Source organism: Epinephelus lanceolatus, chromosome 1 (genome assembly GCF_041903045.1).
Source record: "Epinephelus lanceolatus isolate andai-2023 chromosome 1, ASM4190304v1, whole genome shotgun sequence".
In the NCBI taxonomy this organism is placed as follows: domain Eukaryota; kingdom Metazoa; phylum Chordata; class Actinopteri; order Perciformes; family Serranidae; genus Epinephelus; species Epinephelus lanceolatus.
The window spans coordinates 19,086,863-19,101,868 of record NC_135734.1 but is presented as its reverse complement, the minus strand read 5'-3'; the positions used below and the strand labels follow the sequence as shown (position 1 = coordinate 19,101,868).

Below are 15,006 nucleotides of genomic sequence, written 5' to 3'. Positions count from 1 at the left end.
GAAAACGCCAATGGTCAGTCCTGCAGTTTCATTGCAATATCGAGATATTTGGTCAAAAATATTGTGATATTTAATTTATTCCACATCACCCAGCCCTGTCTGCAACCTAAGTAAAAACCCAAGTTCTCAAATGGCTTATTAAACACAGAAGGAAGAAGAGAAATAAAGGAGCAGTGAATTAGAAAACCTTGGAAGTAACTCATGTTGGCCTTTCCCCAGGTTAATGTCCACTGTCTACTTCCCTCCCAGAACCTCTGGCACTGTGTATGCGGCTGTGTGTATTTGAGGGTGTGTATGTGTGTGTAAGAACAAAGGCTAAAAACGCCTGAAAAAAGTGTGTCATCATGAGGAGTGCTGACAAGACAGAGAGAGAGGAGTGTAGCATGTAGTGAGAAAGACAGTCTATGTGCACAAAGCAACTACAACGCCCCTTACCTCTACTGCCTCTAGGATTGAGAGTGTGTGCGTGCGTGCGTGTGTGTGTCTGTCTAATCAACTCTCAATGTCTGCTTGAGAAATAAAGGCAATTTCCGACAGGCAGTGATTTTTCCAGTAAGGCCTTAATCCATTAAGTTATGAATAAATAAATATCATTATCGCCCCATCCGTGCTGTACAGTGTGTGTGTGTGTGTGTGTGTGTGTGTGTGTGTGTGTGTTTGTGTGTGTGTGTGTGTGTGTTAATGTATGCATTACTAACATCCAATATGGGTCCATTACAGTAGTGGCATCGCGGCGAGAACAGGTTGTGGTAGTCTTTCTCACAGTAAGGCTGCCCCTCGCGCTCAAAGAAGTTCCTGGAGCCTATCTCCTCCTGGCAGTGGGTGCACACAAAGTGCTCCGGGTGCCATGTTCTGCCCATGGCAGTCACCACCTGGTGTGGGGAGGCACAGTGCATTAAATTGAGATGAGCTTCTGAGGGGAAAGACCTGGCTCAGCAGAGAAAATCACTGCAGCCTTGCATGCAAGAAGCAAAGGGGATATGCAGTCAGCAGCAGATGCACATCACAGAGCTCAATATTTTAAAAAGAAAACAGTTATACATTCCAAATATTCCCAGAACATTTCAGTAGGATCACGACTCACAGAAAATATGTTTGTGTTTCTTTAAACAGAAGTTTTAAAGTAAGAAAGTTAGTAAATGCAATAAAACACAGAATAAAAGCTTCATATTTTATATTGCTCCACTTATTCGTTGCCAATTAAATAAGAGCTGAATTATTGATAGATTGACTGGCTTGGACCTCAAGCAATCAGCACAGTCTGAGCTATGTGGAATATGAGCCAACACTGCACAACCAATCCAACTCGGGCAAATACATCTGGGTTTGCAATCTTACTTTCCCCACATCTCAACAAAACCAAAGCTATGATGATGTTTTATAAGCCTATTATGTTTCACTTGGTAATTAATGTCTTTAAAACACAGAAATTATGACTGCATATGTAACTAAAAGCATGCAAGTTTGAATTCAGTATGTGCACTAACTGATGTCTCCACTGTGCATAATTCAGTGTTTTTATCACCTGTCCAACTATGGGTTTCTTGCAGGCTCCGCAGACACCTTTAGCCACCGTCTGGACACCGAGTCTGTTGAGGTCGGATTGCAAGCTTCCCAGCATGTTGTCCAGCTTGTTGGCTGGTTTGGGGGGACCGGTGGGAGACGTCTTCCCCTGAGACTGGATCTGATGGAGAGGAACCAAACTGGCTTCATTATACTATTCACATAATTTTGGATGATCATTTTTTTGGACTTACCTCCTTGTCATATTTTGTAAACAATATATAATATAATTCTTTAATGTAACCGCCTTACAATAGTCCCACTCAGGATTTATGGTGGTGCGATGAGTAAACAATCTAGATGGTGGTTAGCTATCTCTTCCTTCCCATAGACAGAGAGAAAATACCAAGACAAGCCATGGACATACCAACCAGGATATAATATGTTCTTATCAACCCCAGTGCATGTTTGTAGGCTTTGATTATGGTTCTCCAGTATCATTTTTGTGTGTGTGAATGTGTCTGGCTACTGAAATGTAAGCAAACACAAACCTTCTCAGATGGTGTCGTTATTGGAGCTTTATGACTCTTACATACCACTGAGAGAGAAAATAGCGTCTCTGCTCCATGTATTCTCTCTCACACACAAATAAAATAGCCAGTCATCTCACTGAGCCTTCGACGTGTGCAATTATACTGTAGGACTCGTTTCAACCTTCTGCTCTACAAGTCTTCACCAAATCATTCCAGTAAAGACTATGGGTTCTAAAAGAGGGGGATGGTACCTCAACATGCTGCTATCTAACCCAGTGGGACCTGTTGACGGAAGTCCTGTGGAACATGCTATAATTGTGGTGGTAACTGTGCTGTCATGTGGCAGATTAGGTTTCAGTTGCACTGCGAGCCGACCATTCCTGCGCATGGCAGGACAGTTAGTGTAATGAGAACATGAGGGGGTTACACTCCTCTTGCCTCTAAGCTCTTAAACTCTGCGCTCCACTCTGAACACACAGCCCATGGCGCCGTCAGATGTCAGAATTAGAAAAGTGGCTCAGTCTCTCCAGCCTGAATGTCAGCAACCCTTATAACCTGGACTGGCTGGATTTCAGACAAAGCTTCAGAGGAGGCTACCGTTTGCAACTTGGCAGGATGGACACCAGTGGTTGACAACAGAGCCAAAGGACAAAGAAATTATACAGCTCATGTAAATACAGAGGTGCAGCTGCTTGGATTTGAACCAAATAACCCACAAACAGGCTCAAGTAAAAGTTTAGAGGGAGGTCAAAGAAGAGAAAGATGAAGAAAGGTGATCCGTGCCTGCATTGGTGGGAAGATAGGGTCATACTCGGTCTGACAACCCACTGATACAAAGACCTTGGGAGGCGGAGGTGGCGTGACAGGCTTGGGAGGGGGGCTAGGTGATGGAGGGGGCTGGATAGGGGGAGGCGTAGGCTCCCTGGGGGGAGGAGTAGGCTCCCTGGGGGGAGGAGTAGGCTCCTTGGGAGGAGGAGGGGTGGGTTCTCGAGGAGGGGGAGGGGTTGGAGGGGGAGGAGGTAGTGGTGGAGGAGTGTGCTTGACTGGGGGTGGCTTTTTGGGTGCTGGGGGAGATTGCGGAGGGGGGAGGACTTTTCTCTGTGGGGCAGGTGATTCTGGAGGGATGATGATCTGGGGGAAAGAAGGAAAAAGGAAACAGCAAAGAAAGGAGAGCAAACAGAACATACAGAAACAGAAGTCAGAATAAGGAAAAGGAAATGGTAATTGAAACAAAATTAGCAAGACAAACTGAACAGTGACTGCCAAAGCAGCAATACTATTTTTATGGTGATATGATGAAACATCATATATTTTGATATTTCCCGGTTTAACCATAGGCCAAACAAATAAAAGCTCAACTACGAGAGGAACACATAGTTTTCAACTCTTGGTTTAATGTGGTCCAAGAGTAGCACTGACTCCTGCTGTGCGCCCTAAGGTCTACCTTATCCACAGATGGCTGGGCCCTTTCTTCCCGTGTTCGCTGTGGGTTGGACATGACGATGACTCCCTCTGTCATCCAATCATCTGGCTGTTGTTTACGCTTGCGCTCCATCCGCCCAATTCCCAGTTTCCCCTGAAGCTCCTCAATGAGTCGGTCTTGCGAGTTGCTCTTATTCACAATGATCGGTCCCATTTTGCGTCGCAACATTCCCTCCCTGAACATTGGATGCACATTGGAGGTCTCTTTGGTGCGGCGGATAACCGACTTGAGCTGGAGAGTAGATGATATCAGGAGGTGTGGTTGGGCCACTCACCAGAAAGTCCATGTTGGGTTACAAACACAAGCAGGCCGGGCCAAGTACAGGAAGTCTTATTCAAGTGGCAAAAATGCTCAAGCACTGGCTCCAGAACCTACTTTGGTCAAACTGTTCTGGAGGTTTTGTCAGGCACTTTGTTTATCCAATCAGATTTACCTGCAGAAGCAAAGCACAGCCCTCCATTCCATTCAAATCCATTCTCTACTGTCAAGACTACTTCAAACTACTCAGGTATCTGTGCCACAGCATGCCGGATAGCTGAGATCAAGACAACACCGGTCTATCACAAGATGCTTGCACATCAGTATGTACATGCCAAAGCAAGGCCAAAGAGCAAAAAAGCAAAGTTCTTCTATGTTTTTTCTTCCTTTACATGTGCATGTTCTTAGTGCGTTTATGCATTAGCAAAAAAGAAAAATATCCACACTGTCTTCTGTATTGACACCATCACTGATTTCAAACACATTTTGTGCATCATCCACTGGTTGCGTAAACATGACAGGCCAGGCCCTGTGACGAGCATAGCAATGTTGACTGAAGCAAGTAGGGGCGTGCGGAAATATCCTTTCAGCAAAGCTTTCGACATCAGCCACAACAGTCTCTGCAGGGAGATTTTCCCTTAAGCAATTTGCGATTGCTATGCAATGACACCACATGCATCACGCCAAACTGAGGAATTTGTCTTCATGAAGACACTTTGTGTTTGTACTTTTGCACAGCTCCTTGAATATTTGTAGGAGCCGCTCTCCCAGAATAAACTTATTTTGGCAACTAGAGATACAGTGATACACTGTGCTTGAAATATTATCTAACACAGCCATTCTTATCAGAGATAATTAATATATAGGCCACATGGCCAAATAATAGAAAGACCACATGTGGTACTAAAGCCTTTCTAGCTTTTTGCCAGCAGCTTATTTTGGGAGAGTCAAGTTGAGCGTCCTACTTGGCCAGAAGCTGATAGTCGCTCGACAGCAGAGGGCTGCTGTGTGGGAAGGTCCAGCGTTGCATCTGGTGTCCCGGGGCAGGTGGAGGGGGTGAAACACTCGTCCATCCAGCTGGACTCAGTCATGGGTGTCAGGGTTCCCTCTCGGCTGAGATCAGGGTAAATTCCATCTTCTTCCTCCCAAGATCTGTCTTCATCTCCAGGCATAATGGAAGCAGGTGGCTGGTTCATACTCAGTTGGGTGGAGTCAGGGGCTAAGAGTTTGTCTAAAGCTTCATCTAATAAAGGCTCCCGACATGGCCATGTTACATCCAGCATCTCACCTCCTTTCTTTTGTGTAAGAGGGGAAGACAGGCTATTTGATGGTACATTGACAGATGGAACTGGTGAAGCTCTGGGACTGCTGGCGCCTGTAACTGTGTAACTTTTTCTGATGACTGAAGCAGGACTTTTGGGAACTGTCACTGGACTTGAAAGCCTTGGGAGTATTATTGGGCTAGCATTCTTTGGCAATGTCTCAGGACTAGAACTCTTGGGTACACCTGATGAACTAGTGATATTAGGGACTGTCACTGGACTTGCAATCTTTGGAACTGGACTTGAAAGTCTTGGAATTGACACTGGACTAGCACACTTGGGAACTGTTTCTGGACTTGCGCTCTTTGGGGCGGTTACTGAACTGGAGATATCAGGGAGCATCACTGGACTTGCACTTTTTGGAACGGGACTTGAAAGCCTTGGAACTGTGACTGGACTATGACTTATGGGAACTGGACTTTTAGGGACTGGGCTTGGGTTCTTGTCAGACTGACTTAGACTGGAGCATTTAAGATCAGGGGGACTAGGACTCTTGGTTCTATGAATGAGACTAGGGTTTATGGACACAGTAACAGGACTAGGGCTCTTGGAAACAACTACTGGACTGGAGCCCCTGGCAGCGGGAACTGGACTAGAACTTTTCCCAACAGTAACAGGGCTTTTCTCAAGTGGACTTGAGACTTTACTAGCAGAGACTTTAGTGACTGCCATATGTGTAGGGCTGCTGCCTTCAGTTTGACTAGGAGGCTTTGTGGTACTAGAGATACTGAGGCTCTCCACATGAGAGATCTCAGAGGTGACACTGCCACCATCATCCATCTGTTGGATCTGTGAGTACTGAAGGCTCTTAGATGATGTAATGACTACAGTGGAACCAGCTGAAGATGAAGGGGCTGAACAACCATCTTCATCTATATGGAGTTCCAACGGAAGAGGAGTACACGAGGGAGTAGTGAAACTAGAAGGTAGAAGAGTATCCACTGAACCAATATTAGGATTTATAGATGGAGCAGTTACTAGGGAACCAGCTTCCAATGAAGGGTCTACAGCCTCCTGATTCACAGACAACTGAGAGTCAGACTGAATCGGGTGCCATGATGTAATGATGACAATGTACAAACAAAGACAAGACATAAACAGTGGTAGAGAAAAGAGAATAGAAAAAAAAAACACTGAGAATGACGGGAATGAACAGAAAAGTTGTTTCACACACAAAGCCAAGCAGGGGAAGAGCACGCTTAATTGTCTTTCAGCACAAATTTAGGGCATTTCCATATTGGGTACACTTAATTCGAACTGTGCCCGAGTACAATTGACCCTCTCTCCATTTCCCTGCCACTCAGCCTTCAGATTAGTAATGTTGTTCCGTACCCAATTACACTTACATCATCATTTACACGACATTTTTGTTGTGCTACACTGTCAAAAAGGGTGCCATAAGGGTGCCAGCAAGATAAAGCTCTGCTCCTGACTGGACAGGGAGCCACTGCTGTCAGGTGCAGAGCTTGCCACCTTCTACTGGAGTTCTGACTGCAGGTTGAAGGCGGCAGAGAAGCCGATCCGGGCCTGTCTGCGTCAGGCTGTGCTGCTGTTTGAGGCATCAGCAATAAATTGAAACTCTTTCATAACCAGTTAAAAACTCCTTTAAATAGCAGTCTACTTGGTGTTCACACCTGATGCGTACCATACCGGAGTACGTATCAGCCACACTCAAGACCTCCTTTTCAAGTAGACTCGGGCATGGTGCGCCAATTCATACCCGGATATGGTACACAGTTTAAACACTAATCAAACAAACTGGACTTTAGGGTCATGTGTACTCGGATCCAAGCCCGGGTCCCTGATGTTGATTGCTGCCCTCAGACAGCGGACAAATTCATTTCAAATCTTCAAAATTTCTTAAATTAACACTTAAATGACAAAGTCTCACAAAAACTAAACACTCTAATCTTTACACTGATAACATATGTTGCCTTGTGTTAATGATCTTTAAAGGGAAATGTTATGTCATTGCATTATGTTATGTTGTCAACATACACTGATTTTGTTTCGTCAACCCCACAACTTTCTCTGTGAATGCCAGCTTACAACAAAACTGCACAGTAGAACAATGTAGCACAACAAAATCTAAATCCCATCTAGTATGATTTCTTTTTCTTCATCAAGCGTTACAACAGCGTAAAAGTACATTTGAAAGTAAAAGCTATTTGTTAATTACTGGTCAGTGCTATAATGTTTTGCTCTATCCAATAAAAGCTAGTCCAAAATAAAGGGCAGGTTTAAAACAAGAAATAATTCTTTTATCATTTGAGGTAAATTAACTGCATTTATGCCACTGCAACATGGCAAAAGTTTGTGGTTCAGTTAAACATTTCTATTGTGGAACATAGCAGGCAGCAGCAGCGGTTCATGTGACATTACAAAGCCACAAATATGGAAAACACACTGAATAAAATTAGTCTGACCCTACATCCTACTTTCCACAATTTACAGTCATGCCATCCCCTAAACATCTGCAGCACAGTCCCTAACAGTTCCACAATGCCAAAAATAGACATCCTCCATCCAGTATGCAAACCCCCATGACCCAAAAATCTACCCACTTCCATACTCACATTGCTTTGGACTTTGAAGTCAGACAGGGAGGCCATTAGCTCATCCAGCTCTCGTGTGGCAGAGGAGGCAGACATTCGGGCTTGCTGCTGTGATGGTGTTTCCTCTTGTCCATCTGTTGGTTCGTCTGACACAGCCAACGGTGTGGGACTAAACAAGAAGAGAATGCCATCAACTATATTTACTGTGGGCTTTCCACTTAATATGCTACTATAACAATCTCATTCAAATAACTGCAATCAATGAGATCATTTTAATGTTGCTTTAATAATTTGTCACTTACATGGGTGAGGGCACGGAACTTTCCAGCTCATCCAGAAGGCTCTCTACACTTGGTCGTACATCCTCGATTCCCCGAGCTCCTGCACTGCGTTTGGGCTTGTCCAGCACAGGTGGAGGAACCTTGCCTGCAGTAGAGACTCCATTCTCCTGGACGCTGTGGATGATGCTGCTGGCAGGCAGCGGAGGAGCTGCTTCTTCTATTACAGACAAAATGTTAAATTAATTTCCTTCATGGATCCACAGTTATCATGTTGTAAACTACCAAACACTAAAGGCTGTTTTTACACAGAGATCCTGCAATACTGCTGCAACAAAGACCCTTCATCCTGTCAGCTCTGGTTTTTTACACAGAACAAATCAATGCTGGCATGATGCCGCCCCAGTGTGTGATTTAAGATAGCACACCAGCATTCCAGGAGCAAAGTAGTGACAGGCGTGACATGTCACACAACAGTGTCGCTGCTACTGTGACATATACTTGTCTGGCAGCATAGCATGGCAATAACAATCATTTCATGTCACTGTTATATGTTAGTTGATGTCATCCTCTGTTCGGAGAGAAAGGAGCTCCCGAAACATATTGTTTGCCCAGATTGTGTACATTTTCGGTTGCTGTTCTTCTTTTTTTGAGTTAGCTGCTAACTGCTGAAAGCTGCTTGTTAAATCTCCCAGTGGTAGGTGAAACACATAGCATGTCACCAAAATGTCACACCCGGCTGGTCCTGCCAGCTCACACTTTTTACACAGACCTTGATTCAGCATTGTTGCTACCTCTGCTGCCAGCTCAAAGGCAGAAAAATTGTCCCCCATTCTGTGTTTGTACATTTTATACAGAACAGCGAGGCGAAATAACATTCCCACCTTGAACAGGCTGTGTAAAAAAGGAGCTTAAAACACAGTGAGAAAGGGACATCCCTGTGTCATACCGCAAAAACAATAATGCCAAATTTAGATAGTGACATCCGAGAAACATAAGAGAGCATTTTGTAAACTGTAAAGCAATCTTTTTGTGTACCTTCTGTGGCGAAAGCAGGGGTGCTTTGTTGGACAGCATTGAGCTCCAACAGCAGGCGGTCCAGCTCAGACAGGTTGCTGCCCATCGATGAGTTCATGGCAACAGCTGATGACTCACTACTCTTCTGCTTATTAGGGAAACTGTGCAGAGTAGAGAGAGGACCCAATATGCATCATCAACAGAGGTACAGGCTGAGAGGGTTGCTATATTCTGACACTGGTATGATTTGGAGAGTGTCTAGATGAGTAAAAATTCAAATGAAAATGTCTAGACTCATGTTTTGTGTGCATGTCGAATAAAATTATTCTGTTCCTCCTTTGATGTCCTTTGATGTTTTTTTTCCCCCACAAACATACTGCCAACTAAAGTTATCTATATTCCCAAAACGTCCCCTCACTTTTGGGAGTAGTTAATGTGAGACAGTTTATACACTGCTGATCCAACTAACAGGATTCAAAGTCCTACCTGTATACGTGGTCCTCTTCACCAATGGTTTGAGTTGGACTGCTGCTATCTCTAGACCAGGGACTTCTCTGAGCTGAGGAGGACTGAAAAGAGGACGTAAAGTCACTATAGAGTACTCAGAGGACCAAATAAGGAAACTAATTTACACCTTTATTTATGAGTCAATGATGGTGCTTTAAGAGAATAATTATTAGGCTGTGTGTGAGCATTTACCTCTGTTTCATCAAGTCCGTTTAGGGTTTGCTCAGTGGGAGTAGGTGGGACTTGGGGTGGAGAGCAGAGGTCTTGCTGAGTCTGACCCCCAACAGGGAAGGAGTAAGCAGTCTCGTCAGACAGGAAGAGCGGACGCTTGGAAATGTGGGATGTTGTGGACTCAAGGTCCGCCAACAAAGCATCTGCGGAAATACAAAACAAAAGATCTGATAATCACAGGTCTGAAGTTAATTATATTCAGACAGGGTTGAGTGAAAGGACAGTACAGCACTGCAAAACTCATCACCAGTTCCATTGCATACACACAGAGCAAATAATCGCAGCATGTTTCGCAATCTCTCAAAATCCCATGTGCACTGACATCAGGGGAGGTGGGGTTGTAAAAGTTGAATCATGCAGACGGTCATAGCCACTCCTTTGGTTACTCATTGACCCTCGTCTGCCTGCAGTCTTGACATGTCTTAAATCCAAGAGCCGCTGTCATGTCTGCAACCAGGTACTCATATTTAACAACTACACCACAACAGCTACAGCCGCTGCATGAAGGGGTCACTTGGTATTCTGACAGGAAGAAAACAACTACTGATTTAGCAGGCCTAACCAGCAGGTAGAAGACACATAACATTATAGGGGATTTAATGAAGAGCGCAGACTGTATTACTGAATACTTGGGCTTATTATAGAGCGCTCACTCACCACAGCAGGGTTTAGTTTCTCTTGCAGAATGTCACAAGTCCTAAAAAAAATAAAACCCTAAATTTAACAAACTTACTCTAACAATAACTGCCTTATGTGAATAAACGGTTAGTACAAAATCAGTGTTTATGCGTAATTACATATATTCCATTATACAAATATATTTGAGGCTGTTAGGGATTATGGTGTTCTCAAAATGAAGTTCATAAACTAATGTAAAATTCAAGGTAAACCTAATAAAATTAAACCAAATAAGCCACACTTAGACACAGCAAACATACAGCTAAAGTACAATCAAATTTCCTAATCACAGAGCATATTGAAAAGGATTCAAACTGCACTTCAAAATTAGGTTTTTAATATTCTGTACATTACACTGCAATATAATACTAAGATGTTCCAAACCCCAACTATTTCAAAGTTGCAGGGCAAGCAAGACAAAAACCATAACTAACCTAATATGGAGATGAGACGTACCTTAGAAAAAGACAAGACGTTACACCCAGGGAAGTGAAGAGGAGATAATACAGAAAAAGAATGAGAAGTGAAGGAGGAAGAGGGCAACCCAAACAGACTGTCTGCCAGGCAGGAACTGCCTTTCTTAACTCTGCCATCAGCATAAGAGAGCAAGAGGAGCAGGAGGGGGAAGAGTGGGGTGCAACTGAGAACAGAGGAGAGGGTCAGGGTAGAGAGGAGAAGGAGGGGTTAAAGTTAATGGTAGCGGGTTAGGTTCACCCAAGTAAGAGATACTACTCACGCACTGAAAACACTGTGGCAAGCTGAGCACGTTACAGCAGGTGAAGGTAAAGTACGCTGTGCGGAAAGTTGAGGGCGAGCAGAGCTCTTATCAACAGAGGCATGCCCAACTAAGGGAGTGGTATCACAAAGGTATATAAAGGTGTAATCTGCCCCTCCTTCACACAGTCAGCACACTCTCTGCTTAGGTTACTCGTGACTCACACTTATACCATGTTTTGGTGTTACATTAAATTTAGTCTTTAGGTACAACAACAGTTAGATTTGAAAGATATGATTTCTTTTGTAAAGCACAACAAGATTTAATGAGGACACAACAAATGCTAGCAGAGTGTCATCAGTGCAGAAGTAACTTGGACTGCAATGTTTCCCAGACTGAGAGGAGACACAGCACAAGCAGACCCAGATCAATGCCAGATCCACTTGGCCAGACTTAGCATTAGCATGGCTAGCATGGCTAACATGCCAGTTGACTGGGTTTCACAGAGGAGACTCCGTTCAGAAGCCCGAGCACATACCACAGAGCTTCATTATGGACACAGCACAGCCCACTGTTTACACGACTGCAGCCAGCTCTGTGTGTGTGTGTGTGTGTGTCTGTCCTCATCTCTTACTTGGTAATTGCAAAAAACACACCCATAAAGAAGCAGAACCAACACAACTGTCAAACTTTATAATTTATACCATGTATGGTGTACAATAAAACATGCTCCCTATTCAAAGATGTTTCAAATCAGCCAATGGACAGGTTAACACTGCAGTCTGCAGGCTTTACTTCTGGTCCACTAGAAGGGGAAGTCGGCCAACTTGTGAACTTGCTCAAAGAGGTTTCCTGTGTTTCAAACATAGAGGTTAAGACTTCTTCTTTACAACATTTCACACGATGCAGCTGATTTTAATCGGGATGACATCACCCACAACGCAGACAGAAAGGATGACATAGATGTCCTCCTCTACAATCTTCATTATAGTTTAAAAAAAAATCACACATTAAGAAAAAATACACTGGATCCGACAAGTCCAAACATCCATCTAGGATGAAGTGAGGACAGGTTTAAACATAATTTCAATTTCATCACTTCTGGGAAATTCTGCATGAATAAACAGCAGTCATATCTGAAGGCCTCAGTAGTCGGTACATGTATCTGCTGCTGATGCCAGAACAAAGTTTTACTGCAGCTGGTGGAGACCTCAGTCAACAGATGTTAGTCCAGATGGTTTACACAAGAGATGTTAATCAACTTAGCTCTCGAGCTGAACTGGCTTTAACCCTGTTGATAAAGAATCTGCTGTTCCGAAATAGAGTTACGCTAAAACACAAACCTCCAGGCTATATGAAATACATATTCTGCTGGCTTGTGGGAGATCTGTGTACTAACTTTAATATCTAAGAGGTCTTGCATCAAAGTGAGGTGAGTTAATTGAAATCTGCTGCTCATTTCCCCTCAACAAAGCAGTTGGAATACAGTCCTTCAATTTAAAAGGATATAGCACAAACTATAGAAACCAGCAGCTTAAAGGGGTTGCCTTTATTCGCTGAACACTGCGTGCTGCTAGACATGCTCTGACCCATCCACAAACTACACAAACACATAGAGGTGTGTCAGCCTCTGCTGCCAAGGGAACATACCGGGACACAGAGACTCTAGTGCAAAGCACAGACAAGATCCCCAGTGACCAAAAATGGAACTACAGTACAATCAGTAACTCATAAGAGACACCCAAGCGCTCAATCTTAAATATGAGCCTCGTGAATCATTCTCTGTGAGGAGGCAAGAACTTCTGGAGATAACTTTATGTGAGCATATTTTAGTAGGTATATATTTGAGGAATCGATGTAAGACAGGACTTGCATATGGGATATTGATGTGCTATGAGAACAAAGCTATGTAAAACCTTAACAGACCCAAATCTCTGAGGAGGCAGTTGTGAGAAGGTGAGAGATCTACCTCTGCCAACCAAAAACAGGCTGCATCCACATCTAACATCGATTAAACACAGTCTTTGAACAACGGGAAACACCAGCATTCTGTTAGCTTCCATGGCCACAGCACTAAATGTGACATGGCAGGGCACAGCTGGGCTTAAACAATGAGGAATGGCGGTGGGAGTGTCGGGAGAGATAGCGAGTGAAACTGGGAAGTGTGTGTGTGTGTGTGTGTGTGTGTGTGTGCGTGGTGCAGCAGGCAAATCCTCAGAGGCTAAAATGTGGGTTGACGCAGATTAAGGAGACTCCCTTCCTCCCAGATGAATGGTGTGCATTTTAATTACACGAACGCTGCTCCGCATGGGGCTCATTACAGGAAAGAGAGAGAGAGGGAGAGATAAAAAGGGGACCGGGAAGATTGGAGTGGGCAGAAGAGGGGAAGAAAAAGACAGGAAAATTAGAAATGAAGGGAGGGGGATGCAGGAAAATGAGGGTATGAAAAGGAAACCATTTGAAGAGTCAAGCATGGGAACAGCAAAGGGAAGGACAGATGTTGGAATAAAACTGCAGCTTTTCACAGTGAAATCAATGCAGAATATTAATATAACTGAGCAAAGCATTCCTGCAGCACTACTTTTACTCTTTGAGGTTTGATCAATACGAGTCCTGCACGTCAACAGAAGCAAGCCTCCATTATCCCTGACAGGACATCCTGCCTGCTTGACACTGCACACACTGCTTGAGGCTCTTTCAGTGCTGACCACTGCATAGAGTGAATCAATGCTGTCTACTTCTCAACACATCTCCTGTTTATTTAGCTGGTTCATTTCAGGAAATGCTTCCTATCTAATGTAATGTAACAAATCACAGCCTTTAACGACCTGCAGGGGGTGATGTCGAGTCGTGTGTGAGCGCTGAGCACACTCTTGGCTTTTTTTGTAATTCTAAGGACTGGTATACAGAGCAGGCTTTATCTGCAAGGTTCATAAATGCCAAGGCATTTCCTGAGATATGCGCTGACACCAAAGTGAAACTAACACGATGAATATCAGCCCCGATATTCTGTCTGTGCAGCAAGTTTACCTGTGTTCCCTGACCTCCTTTCTGCGTCTCCCTACCCTCATTCCTTTAATTTCTTCCCTCTGTATCTGATGTGTTGCAAGGTGCACGCCGGCTGATATGAAATTCCTGACATGCCACAGCTCGTCTTCCAAATATGAGAGAGAGAGAGAGTGAGAGGCGGAGATAAATGTGAAGTGCACACCAGCTGAACAAGACAGTGTGATAATAAGACAGATGAGGGAACACAAAATGTCAGCTGTCGCAGAAAAATTTTGTACATAATCCATGTGGAGTCTAAATGTAGTGTTTTAAAAAGGAGCATGTAAAAACAATCTCTATTGTAAGGGACAACCTTCACTTACAGCTCAGTGAGTGTGCGTCGACATGAAGTGACAGCCTTTCATGTTTTGTCGTGAGAGAGATGGCCTTTCAGCGTGACACAAGCTGACAGACCATCGCAGAGATGATGAGTCCCTCCTTTTGCTTCCACCAGACGGGGGAAAAAAAGGAAAGAAGGACGAGATGGGCGCACTTACACTTTACTCCCCTCTGGGCTCGTGCTAGACAGCAGAAGGCCCGTGCCTGTGTTCATTTGGAGCGCTTCAGTGGGCACACAAGTGCAAAATTAAATCACACTAGAAACACACACACACACACACACACACAGGTGCAACAGAACAACACTGCACACAGGTGCCTCCCAGCTAGGCTGTCCACACATACCAGAGACAGACTGAGGTATCCAGGCCCACTATAAATACCATCCCGCCTGACCCTGACCTGTGGGAGCAGAGACATACAGTAGATGATGGATGGCCGCACCGGTCAGAGCAACAGAAGAACATTACAGACCACCCAACCAGCTCATAGCATGTATTACATTACATTTGCTTTACCGTCTCATACACTTCAACACA

The 15,006-nt window shown here is 44.2% G+C and overlaps 1 protein-coding gene across 6 annotated transcripts in view; it reads right to left on the bottom strand.

The window, feature by feature from the left end:
- The window catches only part of LOC117256868 (paxillin-like), a 36,747-nt gene that overhangs the window by 4,523 nt on the left and 17,218 nt on the right, over positions 1-15,006 (bottom strand). The window contains exons 1-12 of one of the 6 annotated variants that reach the window (XM_033626602.2): positions 10,822-10,960; positions 10,345-10,384; positions 9,649-9,830; positions 9,436-9,518; positions 8,971-9,110; positions 7,957-8,152; positions 7,676-7,823; positions 4,743-6,140; positions 3,481-3,750; positions 2,820-3,167; positions 1,526-1,684; positions 699-872 (exon numbers count right to left, since the gene is read on the bottom strand). In XM_033626602.2, coding sequence (XP_033482493.1) covers positions 699-872; positions 1,526-1,684; positions 2,820-3,167; positions 3,481-3,750; positions 4,743-6,140; positions 7,676-7,823; positions 7,957-8,152; positions 8,971-9,067 — 2,790 coding nt within the window. In that variant the 5' untranslated portion in view covers positions 9,068-9,110; positions 9,436-9,518; positions 9,649-9,830; positions 10,345-10,384; positions 10,822-10,960. Of the gene's footprint in view, positions 1-698; positions 873-1,525; positions 1,685-2,819; positions 3,168-3,480; positions 3,751-4,742; positions 6,141-7,675; positions 7,824-7,956; positions 8,153-8,970; positions 9,111-9,435; positions 9,519-9,648; positions 9,831-10,344; positions 10,385-10,821; positions 10,977-11,101; positions 11,226-15,006 lie in introns of those variants that run through there. The other 5 variants (XM_078166960.1, XM_078166976.1, XM_078166966.1 and 2 more) reach the window with 5 other exon arrangements.